A 24,896-nucleotide genomic window follows, 5' to 3' on the forward strand; every position below is an offset into this window, starting at 1 on the left:
CAGGACACAAGCACACTTAATGCACACAACGGAGTCACACTCACACACACACATTCCACACTCACTATAACACAGACTAGTGAAATCAGCAATGTGGTCAATCAATAGTTTATTGCTCAACAAATGCACACCAGAAAAACAATCTTTAGTCACATAGTTTGACAAACCACAAACACATTCACATACCAATTCACACACATAGTGATAAACGCCCAAACAAACACGCTTGCACACACATACATACACACACAAACATGCAGTGTTGCAAAGACTGGCTTCAGAGCTAAGAAGGGAGAGAATCCACCAAGGAACGCAGAGACTTGCGAACCAGTGAGGTGTGAACGCCGGCAATGCTGTGCAGCACCGCTGAGTGAAGCGACGTCATCTGCACGTGATACACGGTAACAATGACAATCACACCTACACACACCAAAGACACAGACTTAACACAGAAATAGTACTGCTCACATGTTCTGGTTGAAGGGATTATAACTAACAAGAAAACAGTCTCAATCGCCCCAAGAGCTACACAGCTCAATTCGGGGGATGTAATTAGGTGACCACACACCAGGAATACCTAAAAATAAACTTTGTGCGATGACCTAAAGCCAGATATTAATTGAGCCCAAAGTTTTATTACAGTCAATTCAGTGCCAAAGTTTTATTACAGTCAATTCAGTGCCAAAGTTTTATTACAGTCAATTCAGTGCCAAAGTTTTATTACAGTCAATTCAGTGCCAAAGTTTTATTACAGTCAATTCAGTGCCAAAGCTTTGTGAAGAATCCGCTATTGAGCGCAGAGACTTGCTTGATAGTGACAAAGGGAGAGAACCCACTATAGAGTGCAGAGACTTGCAAACCAGAGACGGGTGACCGCCGGCAATACTGTGGTCACATTTCTTCATGAAACTGACTTCAACCTATCCATGTGAGGCTTGACCTCTGTCAATTGACCCCCAGTTTAAGAGTCCCTCCTAAGAATCCTTGTTAAGACTGGATTTTCTCAGAATGTTGGTGGTCTTAAAATGGGGGTTGGCTGTAGCGACTAAGGTCCTTACCTGGTTCCTGTGGGCCCTGACCAGGCTGTAGCGACTAAGGTCCTTACCTGGTTCCTGTGGGCCCTGACCAGGCTGTAGCGACTAAGGTCCTTACCTGGTTCCTGTGGGCCCTGACCAGGCTGTAGCGACTAAGGTCCTTACCTGGTTCCTGTGGGCCCTGACCAGGCTGTAGCGACTAAGGTCCTTACCTGGTTCCTGTGGGCCCTGACCAGGGTGTAGCGACTAAGGTCCTTACCTGGTTCCTGTGGGCCCTGACCAGGCTGTAGCGACTAAGGTCCTTACCTGGTTCCTGTGGGCCCTGACCAGGCTGTAGCGACTAAGGTCCTTACCTGGTTCCTGTGGGCCCTGACCAGGCTGTAGCGACTAAGGTCCTTACCTGGTTCCTGTGGGCCCTGACCAGGCTGTAGCGACTAAGGTCCTTACCTGGTTCCTGTGGGCCCTGACCAGGGTGTAGCGACTAAGGTCCTTACCTGGTTCCTGTGGGCCCTGACCAGGCTGTAGCGACTAAGGTCCTTACCTGGTTCCTGTGGGCCCTGACCAGGCTGTAGCGACTAAGGTCCTTACCTGGTTCCTGTGGGCCCTGACCAGGCTGTAGCGACTAAGGTCCTTACCTGGTTCCTGTGGGCCCTGACCAGGCTGTAGCGACTAAGGTCCTTACCTGGTTCCTGTGGGCCCTGACCAGGGTGTAGCGACTAAGGTCCTTACCTGGTTCCTGTGGGCCCTGACCAGGCTGTAGCGACTAAGGTCCTTACCTGGTTCCTGTGGGCCCTGACCAGGCTGTAGCGACTAAGGTCCTTACCTGGTTCCTGTGGGCCCTGACCAGGGTGTAGCGACTAAGGTCCTTACCTGGTTCCTGTGGGCCTTGACCAGGCTGTAGCGACTAAGGTCCTTACCTGGTTCCTGTGGGCCCTGACCAGGCTGTAGCGACTAAGGTCCTTACCTGGTTCCTGTGGGCCCTGACCAGACTGTAGCGACTAAGGTCCTTACCTGCTTCCTGTGGGCCCTGACCAGGCTGTAGCGACTAAGGTCCTTACCTGGTTCCTGTGGGCCCTGACCAGGCTGTAGCGACTAAGGTCCTTACCTGCTTCCTGTGGGCCCTGACCAGGGTGAGCACTAGACGGCCGTATTTGACGTCAGCGGCTAAGGGGAAAGCCCCTGTCTCCAGCACACGCAGCACGGCCAGCAGGTCATCGGGGTTCAAATCCACATGTCTGTTGACCGCACTTTGCAGCACTGTGACCAGGTGTTGGTCTAACTGTCTGTCTGACCTGCACACACCTCTGACAGGGGGGGGGGGGGAGGGGGGGGGAGGGATTGAAAAATGAAAGTTGAAATTTGGTGTGTGTGGGTGTGTGTATGGTGTGCGTTTGTCTGTATATTTGTGTGCAAGCTTGTGTGTGTGTGTGTGTGTGTGTGTGTGTGTGTGTGTGTGTGTGTGTGTGTGTGTGTGTTTGTGTGTGTGTGCAAGCTTGTGTGTGTGTGGCTATATTACACTATACAATGAACTACATGTATCAGATACAATTCTGATGAAGGTAGCCTTCTCTGTACAACAGCTAGGCACTACAGAAAATACTTGACCACAGGGAGTGATGACAAACAATACATGTACCTGATGAAGCCGAGCAGGGCGGGAGGGTCCCAGCTCTTGCAGACTGACGACATCACTTCTGCCTGAACACTGCCTGCAACATGAGACGACCGCTTCAAGGGTTGGTACAGTACTGCACCAATCTTGCTGACAGAGAGACAGACAGGGAGAGAGACAGACAGGGAGACAGACAGGGAGAGAGACAAAGACAGACAGACAGAGAGACACACACCCAAGGAACTCACTGAGCGGTGTCTGCTACAGACAGTCACACAGAACAGCGGTCAGTCTAAGAGAGAGAGAGAGAGAGAGAGAGAGAGAGAGCCAGACAGATAAACAGACAGACAAGGAACCCACTGAGCGGTGCTTGCTGCAGACAGTCACACAGAACAGCGGCCAGTTGTTCTGGGAAGGCGGCGGCCAGGTCACTCAGGCATGACGTCATGTCACGTGACGCTGTCTCCTCCATACTCATCAACTGCACAGCAAACCACGCGTCATCTCAACCTCCACACTCATCAACTGCACAGCAAACCACGCTTCATCTCAACCTCCATACTCATGAACTGCACAACAAACCACGCTTCATCTCAACCTCCATACTCATGAACTGCACAACAAACCACGCTTCATCTCAACCTCCATACTCATCAACTGCACAGCAAACCACGCGTCATCTCAACCTCCACACTCATCAACTGCACAGCAAACCACGCTTCATCTCAACCTCCATTTTAACTCAAAGAACAGCCAGCGCACTTGCTATTTTTTAGACTGCTATTTTTGCTTTTAACAAAGAGTGTGGACTCCCCATTTTTAAGACCTTAATTTTTCTGATTTTGTGTTATATTAAATGTGTGAATTTACCCTAACCACTTTAAGACTCCGTCCATTTTGTGTTATATTAAATGTGTGAATTTACCCTAACCACTTTAAGACTCCGTCCATTTTGTGTTATATTAAATGTGTGAATTTACCCTAACCACTTTAAGACTCCGTCCATTTTGTGTTATATTAAATGTGTGAATTTACCCTAACCACTTTAAGACTCCGTCCATTTTGTGTTATATTAAATGTGTGAATTTACCCTAACCACTTTAAGACTCCGTCCATTTTGTGTTATATTAAATGTGTGAATTTACCCTAACCACTTTAAGACTCCGTCCATTTTGTGTTATATTAAATGTGTGAATTTACCCTAACCACTTTAAGACTCCGTCCATTTTGTGTTATATTAAATGTGTGAATTTACCCTAACCACTTTAAGACTCCGTCCATTTTGTGTTATATTAAATGTGTGAATTTACCCTAACCACTTTAAGACTCCGTCCATTTTGTGTTATATTAAATGTGTGAATTTACCCTAACCACTTTAAGACTCCGTCCATTTTGTGTTATATTAAATGTGTGAATTTACCCTAACCACTTTAAGACTCCGTCCATTTTGTGTTATATTAAATGTGTGAATTTACCCTAACCACTTTAAGACTCCGTCCATTTTGTGTTATATTAAATGTGTGAATTTACCCTAACCACTTTAAGACTCCGTCCATTTTGTGTTATATTAAATGTGTGAATTTACCCTAACCACTTTAAGACTCCGTCCATTTTGTGTTATATTAAATGTGTGAATTTACCCTAACCACTTTAAGACTCCGTCCATTTTGTGTTATATTAAATGTGTGAATTTACCCTAACCACTTTAAGACTCCGTCCATTTTGTGTTATATTAAATGTGTGAATTTACCCTAACCACTTTAAGACTCCGTCCATTTTGTGTTATATTAAATGTGTGAATTTACCCTAACCACTTTAAGACTCCGTCCATTTTGTGTTATATTAAATGTGTGAATTTACCCTAACCACTTTAAGACTCCGTCCATTTTGTGTTATATTAAATGTGTGAATTTACCCTAACCACTTTAAGACTCCGTCCATTTTGTGTTATATTAAATGTGTGAATTTACCCTAACCACTTTAAGACTCCGTCCATTTTGTGTTATATTAAATGTGTGAATTTACCCTAACCACTTTAAGACTCCGTCCATTTTGTGTTATATTAAATGTGTGAATTTACCCTAACCACTTTAAGACTCCGTCCATTTTGTGTTATATTAAATGTGTGAATTTACCCTAACCACTTTAAGACTCCGTCCATTTTGTGTTATATTAAATGTGTGAATTTACCCTAACCACTTTAAGACTCCGTCCATTTTGTGTTATATTAAATGTGTGAATTTACCCTAACCACTTTAAGACTCCGTCCATTTTGTGTTATATTAAATGTGTGAATTTACCCTAACCACTTTAAGACTCCGTCCATTTTGTGTTATATTAAATGTGTGAATTTACCCTAACCACTTTAAGACTCCGTCCATTTTGTGTTATATTAAATGTGTGAATTTACCCTAACCACTTTAAGACTCCGTCCATTTTGTGTTATATTAAATGTGTGAATTTACCCTAACCACTTTAAGACTCCGTCCATTTTGTGTTATATTAAATGTGTGAATTTACCCTAACCACTTTAAGACTCCGTCCATTTTGTGTTATATTAAATGTGTGAATTTACCCTAACCACTTTAAGACTCCGTCCATTTTGTGTTATATTAAATGTGTGAATTTACCCTAACCACTTTAAGACTCCGTCCATTTTGTGAGACCTCATGCTCTGTGTGTTTGTTCAGGTTTAGAAAGGAGGTTCCAATGAAGGAACCTGAGTCTTATAGACATTTTACTGTCATGCCCGTCGCTTTAATAGAGTCTGTACACAGACATGACGGGATCCATACAGACGACTCAAAGACGCAACTCACTGTGTGTGTGATGATAGCATGCACTAAAGCTGTGCTGGCTCCATGACTCAACTTGTGGGAGAGGGTCACACTACTCACTGTGTGTGTGATGATAGCCTGGACTAATGCTGTGCTGGCTCCATGACTCAACTTGTTGGAGAGGGTCACACTACTCACTGCGTGTGTGATGATAGCATGCACTAAAGCTGTGCTGGCTCCATGATTCAACTTGTGGGAGAGGGTCACACTACTCACTGTGTGTGTGATGATAGCCTGGACCAATGCTGTGCTGGCTCCATGACTCAACTTGTTGGAGAGGGTCACCACTCGCTGCAGCACAGCAGGGAGCAGGAAGGTCTGGACTGCAGCAAGCCCCACCCCTTGACACACCGCCGCCACCTGCACACAGCAAGCCCCACCCCTTGACACACCGCCGCCACCTGCACACAACAGTCACCACTGCTATTTGTGGTCGGTGTCACCACTGCTATTTGTTGTCGGTGTCACCACTGCTATTTGTGGTCGGTGTCACCACTGCTATTTGTGGTCGGTGTCACCACTGCTATTTGTTGTCGGTGTCACCACTGCTATTTGTGGTCGGTGTCACCACTGCTATTTGTGGTCGGTGTCACCACTGCTATTTGTGGTCGGTGTCACCACTGCTATTTGTGGTCGGTGTCACCACTGCTATTTGTGGTCAGTGTCACCACTGCTATTTGTGGTCGGTGTCACCACTGCTATTTGTGGTCGGTGTCACCACTGCTATTTGTGGTCGGTGTCACCACTGCTATTTGTTGTCGGTGTCACCACTGCTATTTGTGGTCGGTGTCACCACTGCTATTTGTGGTCGGTGTCACCACTGCTATTTGTGGTCGGTGTCACCACTGCTATTTGTTGTCGGTGTCAACACTGCTATTTGTGGTCGGTGTCACCACTGCTATTTGTGGTCGGTGTCACCACTGCTATTTGTGGTCGGTGTCACCACTGCTATTTGTTGTCGGTGTCACCACTGCTATTTGTTGTCGGTGTCACCACTGCTATTTGTTGTCGGTGTCACCACTGCTATTTGTGGTCAGTGTCACCACTGCTATTTGTGGTCGGTGTCACCACTGCTATTTGTGGTCGGTGTCACCACTGCTATTTGTTGTCGGTGTCACCACTGCTATTTGTGGTCAGTGTCACCACTGCTATTTGTTGTCGGTGTCAACACTGCTATTTGTGGTCAGTGTCAACACTGCTATTTGTGGTCAGTGTCACCACTGCTATTTGTGGTCGGTGTCAACACTGCTATTTGTGGTCAGTGTCACCACTGCTATTTGTTGTCGGTGTCACCACTGCTATTTGTGGTCGGTGTCAACACTGCTATTTGTGGTCAGTGTCACCACTGCTATTTGTTGTCGGTGTCACCACTGCTATTTGTGGTCGGTGTCAACACTGCTATTTGTGGTCAGTGTCAACACTGCTATTTGTGGTCAGTGTCAACACTGCTATTTGTGGTCAGTGTCACCACTGCTATTTGTGGTCAGTGTCAACACTGCTATTTGTGGTCAGTGTCACCACTGCTATTTGTGGTCGGTGTCACCACTGCTATTTGTGGTCGGTGTCACCACTGCTATTTGTTGTCGGTGTCACCACTGCTATTTGTGGTCGGTGTCAACACTGCTATTTGTGGTCAGTGTCAACACTGCTATTTGTGGTCAGTGTCAACACTGCTATTTGTGGTCAGTGTCACCACTGCTATTTGTGGTCAGTGTCAACACTGCTATTTGTGGTCAGTGTCACCACTGCTATTTGTGGTCGGTGTCACCACTGCTATTTGTGGTCAGTGTCACCACTGCTATTTGTGGTCGGTGTCACCACTGCTATTTGTTGTCGGTGTCAACACTGCTATTTGTTGTCGGTGTCACCACTGCTATTTGTTGTCGGTGTCACCACTGCTATTTGTGGTCGGTGTCACCACTGCTATTTGTTGTCGGTGTCACCACTGCTATTTGTTGTCGGTGTCACCACTGCTATTTGTGGTCGGTGTCACCACTGCTATTTGTGGTCGGTGTCACCACTGCTATTTGTGGTCGGTGTCACCACTGCTATTTGTTGTCGGTGTCAACACTGCTATTTGTGGTCGGTGTCACCACTGCTATTTGTGGTCGGTGTCACCACTGCTATTTGTGGTCGGTGTCACCACTGCTATTTGTTGTCGGTGTCACCACTGCTATTTGTGGTCGGTGTCAACACTGCTATTTGTGGTCAGTGTCAACACTGCTATTTGTGGTCAGTGTCAACACTGCTATTTGTGGTCAGTGTCACCACTGCTATTTGTGGTCAGTGTCAACACTGCTATTTGTGGTCAGTGTCACCACTGCTATTTGTGGTCGGTGTCACCACTGCTATTTGTGGTCAGTGTCACCACTGCTATTTGTGGTCGGTGTCACCACTGCTATTTGTTGTCGGTGTCAACACTGCTATTTGTTGTCGGTGTCACCACTGCTATTTGTTGTCGGTGTCACCACTGCTATTTGTGGTCGGTGTCACCACTGCTATTTGTTGTCGGTGTCACCACTGCTATTTGTTGTCGGTGTCACCACTGCTATTTGTGGTCGGTGTCACCACTGCTATTTGTGGTCGGTGTCACCACTGCTATTTGTGGTCGGTGTCACCACTGCTATTTGTTGTCGGTGTCAACACTGCTATTTGTGGTCGGTGTCACCACTGCTATTTGTGGTCGGTGTCACCACTGCTATTTGTGGTCGGTGTCACCACTGCTATTTGTTGTCGGTGTCAACACTGCTATTTGTTGTCGGTGTCACCACTGCTATTTGTTGTCGGTGTCACCACTGCTATTTGTGGTCAGTGTCACCACTGCTATTTGTGGTCGGTGTCACCACTGCTATTTGTTGTCGGTGTCAACACTGCTATTTGTTGTCGGTGTCACCACTGCTATTTGTTGTCGGTGTCAACACTGCTATTTGTGGTCGGTGTCACCACTGCTATTTGTGGTCGGTGTCACCACTGCTATTTGTGGTCGGTGTCACCACTGCTATTTGTGGTCGGTGTCACCACTGCTATTTGTGGTCGGTGTCACCACTGCTATTTGTGGTCGGTGTCACCACTGCTATTTGTGGTCGGTGTCACCACTGCTATTTGTGGTCGGTGTCACCACTGCTATTTGTTGTCGGTGTCACCACTGCTATTTGTGGTCAGTGTCACCACTGCTATTTGTGGTCGGTGTCAACACTGCTATTTGTGGTCGGTGTCACCACTGCTATTTGTGGTCGGTGTCACCACTGCTATTTGTGGTCGGTGTCACCACTGCTATTTGTGGTCGGTGTCACCACTGCTATTTGTGGTCGGTGTCAACACTGCTATTTGTGGTCGGTGTCACCACTGCTATTTGTGATCAGTGTCACCACTGCTATTTGTGGTCGGTGTCACCACTGCTATTTGTGATCAGTGTCACCACTGCTATTTGTGGTCGGTGTCACCACTGCTATTTGTGATCAGTGTCACCACTGCTATTTGTGGTCGGTGTCACCACTGCTATTTGTGGTCGGCGTCACCACTGCTATTTGTGATCAGTGTCACCACTGCTATTTGTGGTCGGCGTCACCACTGCTATTTGTTGTCGGCTTCACCACTGCTATTTGTTGTCGGTGTCAACACTGCTATTTGTGGTCGGTGTCACCACTGCTATTTGTGGTCGGAGTGTCACCACTGCTATTTGTGGTCGGAGTGTCACCACTGCTATTTGTGGTCGGTGTCACCACTGCTATTTGTGGTCAGTGTCACCACTGCTATTTGTGGTCGGTGTCACCACTGCTATTTGTGATCAGTGTCACCACTGCTATTTGTGGTCGGTGTCACCACTGCTATTTGTGATCGGTGTCACCACTGCTATTTGTGGTCGGCGTCACCACTGCTATTTGTTGTCGGCGTCACCACTGCTATTTGTTGTCGGTGTCAACACTGCTATTTGTGGTCGGTGTCACCACTGCTATTTGTGGTCAGTGTCACCACTGCTATTTGTGGTCGGTGTCACCACTGCTATTTGTGGTCGGTGTCAACACTGCTATTTGTGGTCGGTGTCACCACTGCTATTTGTGGTCGGTGTCACCACTGCTATTTGTGGTCGGTGTCACCACTGCTATTTGTGGTCGGAGTGTCACCACTGCTATTTGTGGTCGGTGTCACCACTGCTATTTGTGGTCGGTGTCACCACTGCTATTTGTGGTCGGAGTGTCACCACTGCTATTTGTGGTCGGTGTCACCACTGCTATTTGTGGTCGGTGTCACCACTGCTATTTGTGGTCGGTGTCACCACTGCTATTTGTGGTCGGCGTCACCACTGCTATTTGTGGTCGGCGTCACCACTGCTATTTGTGGTCGGTGTGACCACTGCTATTTGTTGTCGGTGTCAACACTGCTATTTGTGGTCGGTGTCACCACTGCTATTTGTGGTCGGAGTGTCACCACTGCTATTTGTGGTCGGTGTCACCACTGCTATTTGTGGTCGGTGTCACCACTGCTATTTGTGGTCAGTGTCACCACTGCTATTTGTGGTCGGTGTCACCACTGCTATTTGTGGTCGGAGTGTCACCACTGCTATTTGTGGTCGGTGTCACCACTGCTATTTGTGTTCGGTGTCAACACTGCTATTTGTGGTCGGTGTCACCACTGCTATTTGTGGTCGGTGTCACCACTGCTATTTGTGGTCGGTGTCACCACTGCTATTTGTGGTCGGTGTCACCACTGCTATTTGTGGTCGGAGTGTCACCACTGCTATTTGTGGTCGGTGTCACCACTGCTATTTGTGGTCGGTGTCACCACTGCTATTTGTGGTCGGAGTGTCACCACTGCTATTTGTGGTCGGTGTCACCACTGCTATTTGTGGTCCGTGTCACCACTGCTATTTGTGGTCGGTGTCACCACTGCTATTTGTGGTCGGAGTGTCACCACTGCTATTTGTGGTCGGTGTCAACACTGCTATTTGTGATCAGTGTCACCACTGCTATTTGTGGTCGGTGTCACCACTGCTATTTGTGGTCGGTGTCACCACTGCTATTTGTGGTCGGTGTCACCACTGCTATTTGTGGTCGGTGTCACCACTGCTATTTGTGGTCAGTGTCAACACTGCTATTTGTGGTCGGTGTCACCACTGCTATTTGTGGTCGGTGTCACCACTGCTATTTGTGGTCGGTGTCACCACTGCTATTTGTGGTCGGAGTGTCACCACTGCTATTTGTGGTCGGTGTCACCACTGCTATTTGTGGTCAGTGTCACCACTGCTATTTGTGATCAGTGTCACCACTGCTATTTGTGGTCGGTGTCACCACTGCTATTTGTGGTCGGCGTCACCACTGCTATTTGTGGTCGGTGTGACCACTGCTATTTGTGGTCAGTGTCACCACTGCTATTTGTGATCAGTGTCACCACTGCTATTTGTGGTCAGTGTCAACACTGCTATTTGTGGTCAGTGTCACCACTGCTATTTGTGATCAGTGTCACCACTGCTATTTGTGGTCGGTGTCACCACTGCTATTTGTGAGGCAGGCCTGGAAGTACTCGCCATGGCAAGAAGAAACATGTAACTGGCAAGTAAAAATGTTCACCTACTCTCCAAATGCGAGTAACTTTGCTGAAATAAATGGTTGGTTTGGCAAGTAAAGTTTGCTCTTTGGCTAGTAAATGTTGAGAATCACTTGCCAAAGGCTAGTACAACATTTGGTTGACGTTCAGGGCTGTGGGGGTGGGGGGGGGGGGGGCAACATGCAGTGATGCGTGACATCCACCCCCACACCCACCCTCCTCCCCACACACCCACCCTCCTCCCCACACACCCACCTCGCGTGATCCTCTGGGGGTTCAGGAGGAGAGTTTAAAAAGAAGGACAGCGCGTTATTTGATAATTTTGCTTTCATGATAAAAATCTTCAAAAAGTGACCGAGCGCTCTCGCGTACAGGTTCACTGAATTGTGCAGTGCAGATCTTGCGTTTTCCGAACCGTTTGCGATATGAGCCGTTTGCGTACATCCGTCTACAGCACACTAAAGTAAGGGGTATGGGAGACAACTCCAACTGACCAATGCTCGCGTCTGCTTAACCTTTGCCGTGCTTCCTGGGTTCACCTGTACCCAGAGACACACTAAAATCATTGTAACTCTGGAACCATTAAAGGTATCGTTTTGAAATTTTAAGTATCTCTCACACACCTAATTTGCTCTCTGTCTGCAAATTTTTAGTGTGTACATGACAAAACAACAGAATTAATTGATTATGATAATTTACATAAACACTACCGATGGCGCGGGTTCACACATACCCATACTTTTAAAGAGTAGTAGTGATTGTAACTATCCCTCTGCCGACGGCGCGGGTTCTGCTACACCCATAATTACCAAAGCGGCGGAACAGTGTCTGTCTGCCTGTTTGTCTCCAAGAGACTGTCTGTCTCTCTGTTTGTCTGTCCGTATCTCTCTGTCTGTCTATCCGTCTATCTGACTGTCTGTCTATCTGACTGTCTGTCTCTGTCTCTCTCTCTCTCTGTCTGTCTCTCTCTCTGTCTCTCTCTCTCTGTCTCTCTCTCTTAGTCTCTCTCTCTGTCTCTGTCTCTCTCTTTCTTAGTCTCTCTCTCTCTTTCTTAGTCTCTCTCTCTCTCTTTCTTAGTCTCTCGCTTTCTTAGTCTCTCTCTCTCTTTCTTAGTCTCTCTCTCTCTCTTTCTTAGTCTCTCTCTCTCTCTTTCTTAGTCTCTCTCTCTCTCTCTCTCTCTCTCTCTCTCTTAGTCTCTCTCTCTCTCTTTCTTAGTCTCTCTCTCTCTTAGTCTCTCTCTCTTTCTTAGTCTCTCTTTCTCTCTCTCTTTTTTAGTCTCTCTCTCTCTCTTTCTTAGTCTCTCTCTCTTTTTTAGTCTCTCTCTCTCTCTTTCTTAATCTCTCTCTCTCTTTCTTAGTCTCTCTCTCTCTCTCTTTCTTAGTCTCTCTCTCTCTCTCTCTTTCTTAGTCTCTCTCTCTCTTTCTTAGTCTCTCTCTCTCTCTTTCTTAGTCTCTCTCTCTCTTTCTTAGTCTCTCTCTCTTTCTTAGTCTCTCTCTCTCTTTCTTAGTCTCTCTCTCTCTCTTTCTTAGTCTCTCTCTCTCTCTTTCTTAGTCTCTCTCTCTCTCTCTTTTGTAGTCTCTCTCTCTCTCTTTCTTAGTCTCTCTCTCTCTCTCTTTCTTTGTCTCTCTCTCTCTTAGTCTCTCTCTCTTTCTTAGTCTCCCTCTCTCTCTTTCTTAGTCTCTCTCTCTCTCTTTCTTAGTCTCTCTCTCTCTCTTTCTTAGTCTCTCTCTCTTTCTTAGTCTCTCTCTCTCTCTCTTTCTTAGTCTCTCTCTCTCTCTCTTTCTTAGTCTCTCTCTCTCTCTCTCTTAGTCTCTCTCTCTCTTTCTTAGTCTCTCTCTCTCTCTTTCTTAGTCTCTCTCTTTCTTTGTCTCTCTCTCTCTTAGTCTCTCTCTCTTTCTTAGTCTCCCTCTCTCTCTTTCTTAGTCTCTCTCTCTCTCTTTCTTACTCTCTCTCTTTCTTAGTCTCCCTCTCTCTCTTTCTTAGTCTCTCTCTCTCTCTTTCTTAGTCTCTCTCTCTTTCTTAGTCTCTCTCTCTCTCTTTCTTTGTCTCTCTCTCTCTTAGTCTCTCTCTCTTTCTTAGTCTCCCTCTCTCTCTTTCTTAGTCTCTCTCTCTCTCTTTCTTAGTCTCTCTCTCTCTTTCTTAGTCTCTCTCTCTCTCTTTCTTAGTCTCTCTCTCTCTTTCTTAGTCTCTCTCTCTCTCTCTCTTTCTTAGTCTCTCTCTCTTTATTTGTCTCTCTCTCTCTCTTTATTTGTCTCTCTCTATCTTTCTTAGTCTCTCTCTCTCTCTCTTTCTTAGTATCTCTCTCTCTCTTTCTTAGTCTCTCTCTCTCTCTCTTTCTTAGTCTCTCTCTCTTTCTTAGTCTCTCTCTCTCTCTCTTTCTTAGTCTCTCTCTTTCTTAGTCTCTCTCTCTCTCTTTCTTAGTCTCTCTCTTTTTCTTAGTCTCTCTCTCTCTCTCTTTCTTAGTCTCCCTCTCTCTCTTTCTTAGTCTCTCTCTCTCTCTCTTTCTTAGTCTCTCACTCTCTTTCTTAGACTCTCTCTCTCTCTTTCTTAGTCTCTCTCTCTCTCTCTTTCTTAGTCTCTCTCTCTCTGTCTTTCTTAGTCTCTCTCTCTCTTTCTTAGTCTCTCTCTCTTTCTCTCTCTCTTTCTTAGTCTCTCTCTCTCTTTCTTAGTCTCTCTCTCTCTTTCTTAGTCTCTCTCTCTCTTTCTTAGTCTCTCAGTCTCTCTCAGTCTCTCCCTCCCCCTCTCCCTCCTCCCCTCCCTCCCCTGCAAGAGGTCGGTGAAGGGAGAAACTCGATGCAACCACTGAAGTAGCGCTGTGGGTTTCCCTGAACCCACCCCGTCGTTAGAGAAATAAACGGTAAAAACCCTCTTTCAAATGTATGGGTTCAGACAAACCCGCATCGTCGTTAGAGGAATAAACGGTAAAAACCCTCTTTCAAATGTATGGGTTCAGACAAACCCGCATCGTCGGGAGTGTGTAGTCAAAAGCGGCATCCGGCAAAGGCTAAATTTGCTTTCGGTTAGAGTTGAAGCGCACGGCACTGAATTATGCCACCGAAAAAAGCTAAAGCCTGCCAAACAACAACAAAAGCTGAACACGTTTGGCGTTTCAACACCATCGTGTGCTACATTAGGGCCAAGAAGAACATGGAAAACACGGCTAGCAATAGCATCATTCTGGAAAAAGACAGCGCCAATGACAGTGTCGCCGCTGAAACCTCCACAATCACGGAAAGTAAAGTTTCGTGACTTGAAGATGGTGTCGGTACAACAGGAAATTTGCACAGACGGAGACTTTTAATAAGGTTAACTATTCATGGCTGACCCTGTTTAGTACTAGTTGGTTAGAATTTGACAGCAAAGAGACCATCTGAACATAGGTAAACTGTTTTGTCAAATATGTCAAGAAAAAGCTCTGCCAGGAAATGATGCAGTCTGTGTGCCAATCAAAGTAAGAGTGCTGGAGTTTTGGGTTGCTTTTTTGTTTGTTGGTTTCTTTTTTGTGTGTGTCCTGATTGAAACAAAAGTAATAAAACAATATACGCACACAATGTTGGTGCATATACTGATATGTATGTGTGCACATGATTTTGTGTTTTGCAAAAAATGATAATGTCCTATTAAAATGCCTGAAAGCAGTCAAATGTCCTATTGATGCCGAAGAGCTTAGGATATTTGTCCTATAGGTATGAATTTGTGGCAGCATCCCTGCTCTGAGAGTGTGGCGTGACGTGTTAGTTCTAAAGATTCATCGAGGATAATTAGCGAGCGCAATTTTTTTTTCTATAATGACGTTTGTCTCGGTAACTTTGGCATCATAAGCAGTGGAAAAACAGGTCCCTGCCAGACTTGCTTGACATGACCTCATTTACATGATATACACACGTGTGATTTGAACGATTATTATCTCACGGGTGTCTCTCTCACATATGTAGGATAAACACAATGACCAATGTATCAGATTATAGAGCTACAGCAAAGCACAAAGAGAGTTTCAAAATAGTTCAACTGATAAATGTGTTGTTGTTTTTTTTGACTGAAAAGAACTATATAGTTTCAACCTGCGAGGCGGGCAGGGCAGCCAGGAAGTCGAGGTCAAGGTCACCAGGTGCATCTTCCTCTCCGGAAGACAAGGCCTCGCGCAGTCTCTGTACGTCTCCCTGCGATGCAAGATCATGGGGGTCACAGGTCACAGCCACACCACACCTTTCTCACCGCTCGTTCACTGCTAACAATGTTCCGTCAGACAACACAAACACCAATACCTGTTGGAGTAACAACTCAGACAATTCCTCATCAAAAGGAGGCTCTAATGCTTCAGCTTGTTGTCAGCATTGTGTTACATGTACTTTGCAGAACTGCTAAATTAGCTAATGTATCGATTGAACACTGGATTTCCCTTCTTTGAGCCATGTGACGTCAGAGGCCGACAAAACTTCATATTTAGGCAGCCAGCCAAGACTACAAAATAGTGCATGTTTATGTGCGTTCAATCATAAAAACTAAAAGAAATTCTAACCAGAATCGATCGATACATAAATGTTATTTGCATTTTTGACCAAAATATGACATTTTATACAGATCTCGACAAACATTGTTCACCTCGACCGCTAGCGCGGTCTCGGAGGAACACTGACTGTCTTGATCTGTGTAAAATGTCATATTTTGGTCAAAAATAGAAATAACGAATAATAATTGTGTCCCAACATGAAAGTTAAAAATCAAGATGCAAATGAAAATCTACATACTGAGACATGTGTAACCGTGTGCCAATCTACTTTCCTCTCTCGTACTGAACTCACACACTAAAGCAGACGACACAAGTTATATTACCCAGGTTCTTTTATTCCATACGATGAAATGGGGAAAATGTGGGATAACGGGGGTTTATCTTCAAATACAACTTTCACTGTATAGGACTAAACAACTTCAAAACAAAACAATATTCTCACTCTTCATTCTAAAACTACATTCTTCCCTTAAAGATACCCTTTAAAACACACCAAATCCTTTCCCCAAACTACACTCTACTCTAAATCCTCACTCTCAACTTTAATCCCAAAAAAACCCACAATGAGACTCTAATTTAAAACAAACGAAATCTAAAAAAACAACCTAAAAGAACAATTCTTCAAAAAAAACCAAATCTACAAAAACTAACACAAAATCTGACCAAAATCTCTCCACTAAATCTAACTACTCTTCACTAACAAAACCTAGTCTATAAAAACAAATCTACGACCCACTAAAAAAGAAAAGACCTAGCTAAACCCGAAAAGACCTAACTAAACCAGAACAAACATAACTAAAACCCAAACCCCTCTAAAAAGAAAGACCTGAATCTAACTAGAACCCGAACATAACTAACTAAACCCCGTCTACTGAAACCCCGTCGCACGCTCCGACATCCTGCAAACCACAGAATGCACGCCGTAAGCATACGTAAACAAATCAACAATTTCAACTACCACAAGCTAACTCGTTAAACAACAAAACACATCATTCCTACCAAATAACATGCCTACAATACCGTTTTCTCAAACGACGGTCTTCTAAAACATTCACACTCAAAAATCTTCCCCACCATTCCAACTCACAAAACAATCTACTTGAACATTCAAATATATCCTCCCCCCAAGCAGCATATTATTCTTTTCACCGCCTACCCATTTACAGAAAGAAAATTGTTTTAACCTACCAGCAAAAGAATCCTCACATTCCGGAAAGATTTCCGGCCGTGACAAACATGTCACAACGGCATCAAAAACACGCCGCACCAAATACACGTCTCTTTCCCTCAAAGATTCCAAGCAAAAGCACAGTTTTAGCGTTCACATCCTGTGCACCGGTGTCACAAGATTAACCCATTCAACTCGAGGGGTGTCAGGCAGCCCCACTTTCTTTAGTTAGTGCCTAACGTCACCTTCAACTATTCAACTTTACATCGCGGCGGAGGGAAAAAGGGAGATGGAACAAAGCCACCTGTCAATTGTTTCTTGTTCACAAAAACATTAATCACAAAATTTACTCCAGAGGCTTGTATCAAAAAAACAATCGTTTTACCTATGCAAATTTTAGAATCGGCTATTCCGCGAGACCAATTCAATAGAAATGAAACTCAGTCTCGGAAACCTTAATGGATCCCCGATAGTACAGAGGTACCACGAGTTCACACGGATGCACACAAGTGCATGTGTACCGTAACTCGTTCCCAAGCTCACATCCTCCCCAACTTAGACTGTCGTCTCCTGGCGACATGCCAGAATCAAAAAAATTCAAAAACATATTTAACCTCCCAAAAACATAATATTCTCCATCCCCAAATCATTTCAAAAACTTTCACACAAAAACAACCATCATTGACTATAACAATATTTCTCTAAAAGTTAAAAACTAATAGGTTCTGAAATACAAATTTCACATAATCCTTCCAGTGCCAATAATCCTATCTCCTGTCGACATCCAACTCACACAAGTTGACAAAAAATCACAACTCATCTTTAACAGAGGCAGTTCCATGGTTCACTTTACAAAGAATTATGTTCACCACTTGCCAGATAACCAATAATGATAATCTTTACGACTTATCAAATATTTTATCTCTCTTGAGCATACATCAGAACAAAATGTTGACAATCTTTACGATTTATCAAAGCATCTGATCTCTCTTGAGCATACATCAGAACAAAATACTGACAACCTTTACGATTTATCAATGCATGTCCCCTCTTTGTATCCCAACTGTACTTGGCAACACAATCTTCTAATCAACTAACAAAATGACCACTTGCCAAGGCAATGAAAAAACTGGAAGTCCTTAAAACTCACCCAGAATATCAAACCTTTAGTCAAAAATCAGCAATAACCTAATGTCACTCATCACAATTAAAGCATTCAACAGGAGTATTCATAGGCAACCATACAATCCTTCAGAATCTACTTCAAAAATCCACTAATATTAATTCTAATAAACAAAACCAGTATACACACTGTCTTCAAACAAAGACATCAATAAGCACCAGAACTCAAATTCTAAAAAAATACCACCAAGAAAATAGAAAGCGAGAGCAGAGGAGACAGTAAAAGTGAGAGCGGAGAAAACAGTAAAGACAAACCAAATGATAGCAGAGAGCAAAAAGGAAGAAAAAGGTTATCTAATTCCTTACAGGTAGCATACTTTGCTCCTGAGGCGTACGAGGCTGGAGACGCCATACACAAACCCAAGAATCCCTAAAAAAGTGCAGCCAAGAGAATTAGAAAGTGGGAGCGGAGAAGACAGTAAAGACAAACCAAACGATAGCAGAGAGCAAAAAGGAAGAAAAAGGTCATCTAAGCCCTTACAGGTAGCATACTTTGCTCCTGAGGCGTACGAGGCTGGAGACGCCATATTCAAACCAATGAATCCCTAAAAAAATGCAGTCAAGAGAATTAAAAAGTGGGAGCGGAGAAGACAGTAAAGACAAACCAAACGATAGCAGAGAGCAAAAAGGAAGAAAAAGGTCATCTAATCCCTTACAGGTAGCATACTTTGCTCCTGAGGCGTACGAGGCTGGAGACGCCATACACAAACCAAAGAATCCCTAAAAAGTGCAGCCAAGAGAATTAGAAAGTGGGAGCAGAGAAGACAGCAAAGACAAACCAAACGAGAGCAAAAAGGAAGAAAAAGGTTATCCAATCCCTCACAGGCAGCATACCCCGCTCCCGAGGCGCACGAGGCCGGAGACGCCATTACTCAAACAAATTAAAGTGTGCGCGTAGACAATCGGCTAGAGACAACATAAAACCCGTCAAATACCACCACCTCTGGGCGTCCTTGTGGTAAACTGATACAAGTTGAATGCGTCCCAGGCACCCTGTCTACAGTATATGAAGTTTAATATAATATATATCCTTCTCTTCTGCACCATCACTCTCCTTCCTTCCTTCACTATCCTTCCTTTCTTCACTATCCTTCCTTCCTTCACAATCCTTCCTTCCTTCACAATCCTTCCTTCCTTCACAATCCTTCCTTCCTTCACAATCCTTCTCCCTTCCAATATGTCTGATATGACGGTATTTCAACATTATGTTGTTCACCATGTTTCGATCCTTGAAACAAATCAACCGGCAAGCGCAATACTCACGCCCCAAGCACACGGCTTGCAACAAAAACCACACTAACACCCATACATACAACCACAAGTGTTAGTAATCATATCACATCCATGTAGCGTAATCAAACATACAACTACACATGTCAGTCACAATATCAAATCAACATAATCAAACACACTCTTCCAGTGCTGGTCCACTCCCCAACTCTGTCTCTTTGCACGGTGTGCAAACAGTCTTTCACAAACGTCCGAAGAAATGTTAATCGTTGAAGTCCTTCTGTGGACTAACAGAGTAAAAAGAAATGTTAATCACTGTAATCCTTTCTTCCCCGGATTAACAAACTAAATGGCAATGTTGACAACAAAGCCGCATCCGTCGACGTCACGCCCGGACTCCCTCCAACTTCTCACACGCCCGTCTCCTCAACACCAGCCCGCGTCCGGACTGCATGCCTGCCATCCTCTCCCTGTGCGACGGGGTCCCCTAACCTACTCTATTCCTAGCCTAGCCCTAACAGTAACACCCCCTACCCACCCTTGCTCCGCAGCGCCAAATGTAACCGTGCGCCAATCTACTTTCCTCTCTCGTACTGAACTCACACACTAAAGCAGACGACACAAGTTATATTACCCAGGTTCTTTTATTCCATACGATGAAATGGGGAAAATGTGGGATAACGGGGGTTTATCTTCAAATACAACTTTCACTGTATAGGACTAAACAACTTCAAAACAAAACAATATTCTCACTCTTCATTCTAAAACTACATTCTTCCCTTAAAGATACCCTTTAAAACACACCAAATCCTTTCCCCAAACTACACTCTACTCTAAATCTTCACTCTCAACTTTAATCCAAAAAAACCCACAATGAGACTCTAATTTAAAACAAACGAAATCTAAAAAAACAACCTAAAAAACAATTCTTCAAAAAAAACCAAATCTACACAAAATCTGACCAAAATCTCTCCACTAAATCTAACTACTCTTCACTAACAAAACCTAGTCTATAAAAACAAATCTACGACCCACTAAAAAAGAAAAGACCTAGCTAAACCCGAAAAGACCTAACTAAACCAGAACAAACATAACTAAAACCCAAACCCCTCTAAAAAGAAAGACCTGAATCTAACTAGAACCCGAACATAACTAACTAAACCCCGTCTACTGAAACCCCGTCGCACGCTCCGACATCCTGCAAACCACAGAATGCACGCCGTAAGCATACGTAAACAAATCAACAATTTCAACTACCACAAGCTAACTCGTTAAACAACAAAACACATCATTCCTACCAAATAACATGCCTACAATACCGTTTTCTCAAACGACGGTCTTCTAAAACATTCACACTCAAAAATCTTCCCCACCATTCCAACTCACAAAACAATCTACTTGAACATTCAAATATATCCTCCCCCCAAGCAGCATATTATTCTTTTCACCGCCTACCCATTTACAGAAAGAAAATTGTTTTAACCTACCAGCAAAAGAATCCTCACATTCCGGAAAGATTTCCGGCCGTGACAAACATGTCACAACGGCATCAAAAACACGCCGCACCAAATACACGTCTCTTTCCCTCAAAGATTCCAAGCAAAAGCACAGTTTTAGCGTTCACATCCTGTGCACCGGTGTCACAAGATTAACCCATTCAACTCGAGGGGTGTCAGGCAGCCCCACTTTCTTTAGTTAGTGCCTAACGTCACCTTCAACTATTCAACTTTACATCGCGGCGGAGGGAAAAAGGGAGATGGAACAAAGCCACCTGTCAATTGTTTCTTGTTCACAAAAACATTAATCACAAAATTTACTCCAGAGGCTTGTACCAAAAAAACAATCGTTTTACCTATGCAAATTTTAGAATCGGCTATTCCGCGAGACCAATTCAATAGAAATGAAACTCAGTCTCGGAAACCTTAATGGATCCCCGATAGTACAGAGGTACCACGAGTTCACACGGATGCACACAAGTGCATGTGTACCGTAACTCGTTCCCAAGCTCACACATGCGACACAATCAATACTTGCAACCCAAAGGAAGGAACGTAAATTTATCGAACACAGGAACACATCTCTTGTAATCACACACACACACACACACACACACACACACACACACACACACACACACACACACACACACACACACAAAACAAACCCAGACACACACAAACTACAAAAGAAATAAATAGGAACATTATGATTCAAAACAAGAATTGAGCAGACCTTGTACTCAGCCTCAATGTCAGCCACACCATGACCAGGGTGATCCAGTTGTGCTGGAGTGGTGTCCACCTGGCTGTTTGCATAGACTGCCCTGTGGTCGGCCTCATCCCTCCCAACACTCCCCCCGGTCTCCACGGCAACGCACACCTCCTCCTCCCCATCACTGTCCACCACAATGACTGAACTGTCGGCTTCTTGGGCGTCCTTGACCGCGCATGACCTTTCCGACCTCTTTGAGGAAGAAGGTGACCTCAAGGTCGCAGGGTGAAGGTCAGACGGCAGTGTAGCTGTGTGTGCATCAAGGTCAGTCAGGTGTTGACTGTGCATGCGAGTGATGCCGGACAGGTTGCTACACACCTTACTTCTACCATCCTCAGCGCCAGAGCGAGAAACACAAACTGACTTGCTTTCCCTTGCGTCCTGACATGGCGGCACACCCACACCACTGCCACATGACATACCCACACCCACACCACTGCCACATGACATCCCCCGTTTAGATCTGTCTGCACAGTGAATGTCCACAGTACTTTTGTCTCTGACAGCGTTGCACAACACACCGCTTTCTGACTTGTCGCCAAGATGAACGCTAGCACTGTCCAACTGAACAGCACCATGTCTGACAAGAACGTCCTTCCCCCCTCCCCCTTCCCTGTCACACACTCCACCTTCATCGGCACCATCGTCCACCAATCTGCAGCGGTCAGCAACGAGAGACACCAGCCTGTCCATGAGTGGCTGAACCAGCGGTGACCTCTGACCCGACGCTTGGCCCAGCTGACGGACAAACCTGTGCAGACTGTCGGGGGATACGCAGTCCTGCTGATTCAGCAAAAAGTGAAGGAATCCCTGGATGAAGGTTTCTGGGAAACACAACAGCATGGGTTGGCTGCACACACACATGAAGCACACCTAGTACCTTACATTGCTGCACACACACTCAAACACATCTTAATTACTTATGAGTGTCAGGAAAATGGATAAAACAAGAAACTTTGACTTATTAAAAGCAACAAGGGTATTCACTCTTTCACAACCCATACAAACCGAACAGAGTTATTTCCCATGTTCTGTTCATGCAACATATCTCCTCCACACAGGGATGATATATATCTCCTCCATACAGGGATGTAAACACTATATATTATAATGTATCGATTGAACACTGAATTTCCCTTCTTTGAGCCATGTGACGTCAGAGTCTGAAAAAACTTCATATTTAGGCAGCCAGCCGAGACTACAAAATAGTGCATGTTTGTGTGCATTCAATCATAAAACTAAAAGAAATTTTAACCAGAATCGATCGATACATAAATGTTAGTTGCATTCTTGACCAAAATATGACATTTTACACAGATCTCGACCGCTCGGATGAACACTGGCTGTCTCGATCTGTGTAAAATGTCATATTTTGGTCAAACATACAAATAATGTATAATATTTGTATAACCATCATTGCTGCAAGGTGTGACCTACAAACACAGGTTTCCCGCTGTGTCTACACAGGGGTGGTTGTTGCCAAGGGAGGTAAGCAGCTGGTCCCACGACTCACACGTCCGCTTCCCTCCTCGTCTGTATACCATGGTAGCCATGGCAACCAGTCGGTGAGGGTCATGTGACCGCTGCAGCAGGACGCTCAGAGGGCGTCTCCATGGTAACGCTACCTTACTCAGCAACTGTTCGCCCTCCTTTGCTTTCACCTGCATGGCCTGTGTACACAGAGAGAACATTGTCACCTGTCTATCACGGTCAAGCTGTATCTGATGCAAACAACCTGCAAGCTGGAATAACCTTCTCTCCTATTATTTCACCCTAATGGTAGGCATAGTCCCACTGACTGACTGAGGCAGCCATTTTTTTTAAAAATGATGCAACTTTCACCAAGCTCAACACCACTTTCCTTTTGCCTTTGATGATTTATTTTGTTATTAAAATAAAGAATGATACCTTCTGCCTTGTTCTGTGTTGTTTATTTATTCGGTATTTGCGTTTACACGTCACATTTAATTTTCAAACAAACAGGAGAAACGCAAGTTTTCTCACGCGCGACGCTATGGCCCAATTGGGGAAATTTCCACAGACTGACCCCTACCTTGTTTCAACTGGCGGGGCATTTCTATAAATGAGCTCATTCACATCGTTAGGTGGTAATCTTGAGCTCCAAACTTTAGCATAATTGATTAATTTGGTTGTTCAATCGACAAAAATGCACGGAAAACGGCGCACGTTGTCAACCATGGGACATCATTTACATGAAAGAGTTGTCTCCCTTGTCCGCTCATACGGATAATTCCTTCTTTGACCCATGTAAACGAAATGCATTCGTGCAGTTCATCGAAGTTCATTCCGAAATTTCAAAGGGATCTTAAATGACTTATGATCTACAAGTGCAGGTTCTGAATTTAACACGCTAAAGTTTACATACAGTCGGATTTAGCACAGTGCAGTTTGTGCCTTCTTGGTTTACCGGAATCCGACCTCTACACAAAGTTTTGAAACTGAAAGTAACACCTAGTCGCATCTAAGTTTTCATTCAATGATTGAGACTAAGGATTGCTGACTTGGCAAGACGCATCAATACAAACCTTTACGGCATGCACGCTTGAGAATGGTGTAGTTGTCTCGAGTGGTAAGAACTACGTACAGCTGTCTTAATTCGTAATCAAACCACCCATAGATTAAATAGACCAAAACCACAGGCACTCAAGCAAGACCTTTTCTTCCTCATCAAGTAAGCTTATATTAACCTTACAGGGAGACAACTGCCATGCACCCTCATCTTCTTACCCCAATGTATGATAAGTTCCCGAGTGGTTGTCAACATGCTGTGGAGGAATACAAAGTGATCTGCGTCACGTGCATGCTTTCACGCGTGCTCACCTGTGTGTAAATGTGGGTTTGAAAAAAAAGGAAATATCGAATATTCACACACATAACCTTTATCACAAAACAGTGACAACGAAACAATTTCCGTCTGAAGCTCTCATCATATCGATATATCCTCCATCGACAAAACAGTATTGTTCAGACCAGTTTGTTGAGTTTAATCAGACAATATATATATATCCCTCATTGAATGAATGGGAGTGCTGCGCTGGCATGTCACACTATCCATGACACAAAACAAGACTGCCAGTGCCAATGATTATAATTTATCAGACTTGTTAGGTGATGGACTTATTTCAAAACTCATAGTCGTAGCCCATTCCCTATACAATTACTAACTTGCTATTGCTGGTAACAGTGGGGCAGACCGGTGAATGGAAAGTAAATTAGTCAACGATGTAACAAGCAAGCGAGGGCAGTGTACATGTGGCGGTCTTTGCGTCATCATGTATGTGACAAGTTCTGGTTTGCACTGTCAGGTGCGTGACGTATCAGTTATCTGCCTTGACTTCACAAACGTCGTCTGCTACCACATGAGACCCAACGCGAAAAGCTTGACTCTGAGCTTCGCTTGCCGTTGGGTTGGGGAAAACTGGGTAGTTGCTCAGTGCATCGCCTAATGTGCTCACTGTTAGATGTAAGCAGGAAGTTTAAACACGAC

The 24,896-nt window shown here is 44.6% G+C and overlaps 2 protein-coding genes across 4 annotated transcripts in view; both read right to left on the minus strand.

Annotated features, from left to right (window-relative positions):
* LOC138950206 (uncharacterized) overlaps positions 1-24,896 on the minus strand; it is a 596,636-nt gene that overhangs the window by 173,522 nt on the left and 398,218 nt on the right. The window lies entirely within an intron of this gene.
* Positions 99-24,080, minus strand: LOC138950186 (uncharacterized). Of its 3 annotated transcripts, XM_070321929.1 has the most exons (9): positions 23,935-24,080; positions 22,826-23,058; positions 21,350-22,238; positions 15,089-15,187; positions 5,700-5,843; positions 3,007-3,127; positions 2,671-2,743; positions 2,140-2,338; positions 99-385 (listed from the first exon to the last, which is right to left on the minus strand). In XM_070321929.1, the coding sequence occupies exons 2-9, from the start codon at positions 23,053-23,055 to the stop codon at positions 284-286; spliced, it is 1,857 nt and encodes a 618-aa protein (XP_070178030.1). In that variant the 5' UTR covers positions 23,056-23,058; positions 23,935-24,080; the 3' UTR covers positions 99-283. The 3 variants fall into 3 exon arrangements, with proteins under 3 accessions (XP_070178030.1, XP_070178031.1, XP_070178032.1); XM_070321930.1 differs by lacking the exon at positions 22,826-23,058 and having other exon boundaries at positions 23,935-24,078; XM_070321931.1 differs by lacking the exon at positions 23,935-24,080 and having other exon boundaries at positions 22,902-23,023.

Source organism: Littorina saxatilis, linkage group LG16, assembly GCF_037325665.1.
Source record: "Littorina saxatilis isolate snail1 linkage group LG16, US_GU_Lsax_2.0, whole genome shotgun sequence".
Taxonomy (NCBI): Eukaryota; Metazoa; Mollusca; class Gastropoda; order Littorinimorpha; family Littorinidae; genus Littorina; species Littorina saxatilis.

What these genes read in the sequence shown, in the direction of transcription:
- LOC138950186 (XM_070321929.1), bottom strand. Translation starts at nt 23,055, where the DNA reads ATGCAGGTGAAAGCAAAGGAGGGCGAACAGTTGCTGAGTAAGGTAGCG. An exon ending in ACATTGAGGCTGAGTACAAG is followed by an intron (nt 15,188 to 21,349) that starts GTCTGCTCAATT and finishes CTTGCATCGCAG; the next exon opens with GGAGACGTACAGAGACTGCG. An exon ending in GCCCTGCTCGGCTTCATCAG is followed by an intron (nt 2,339 to 2,670) that starts GTACATGTATTG and finishes CCCCCCTGTCAG; the next exon opens with AGGTGTGTGCAGGTCAGACA.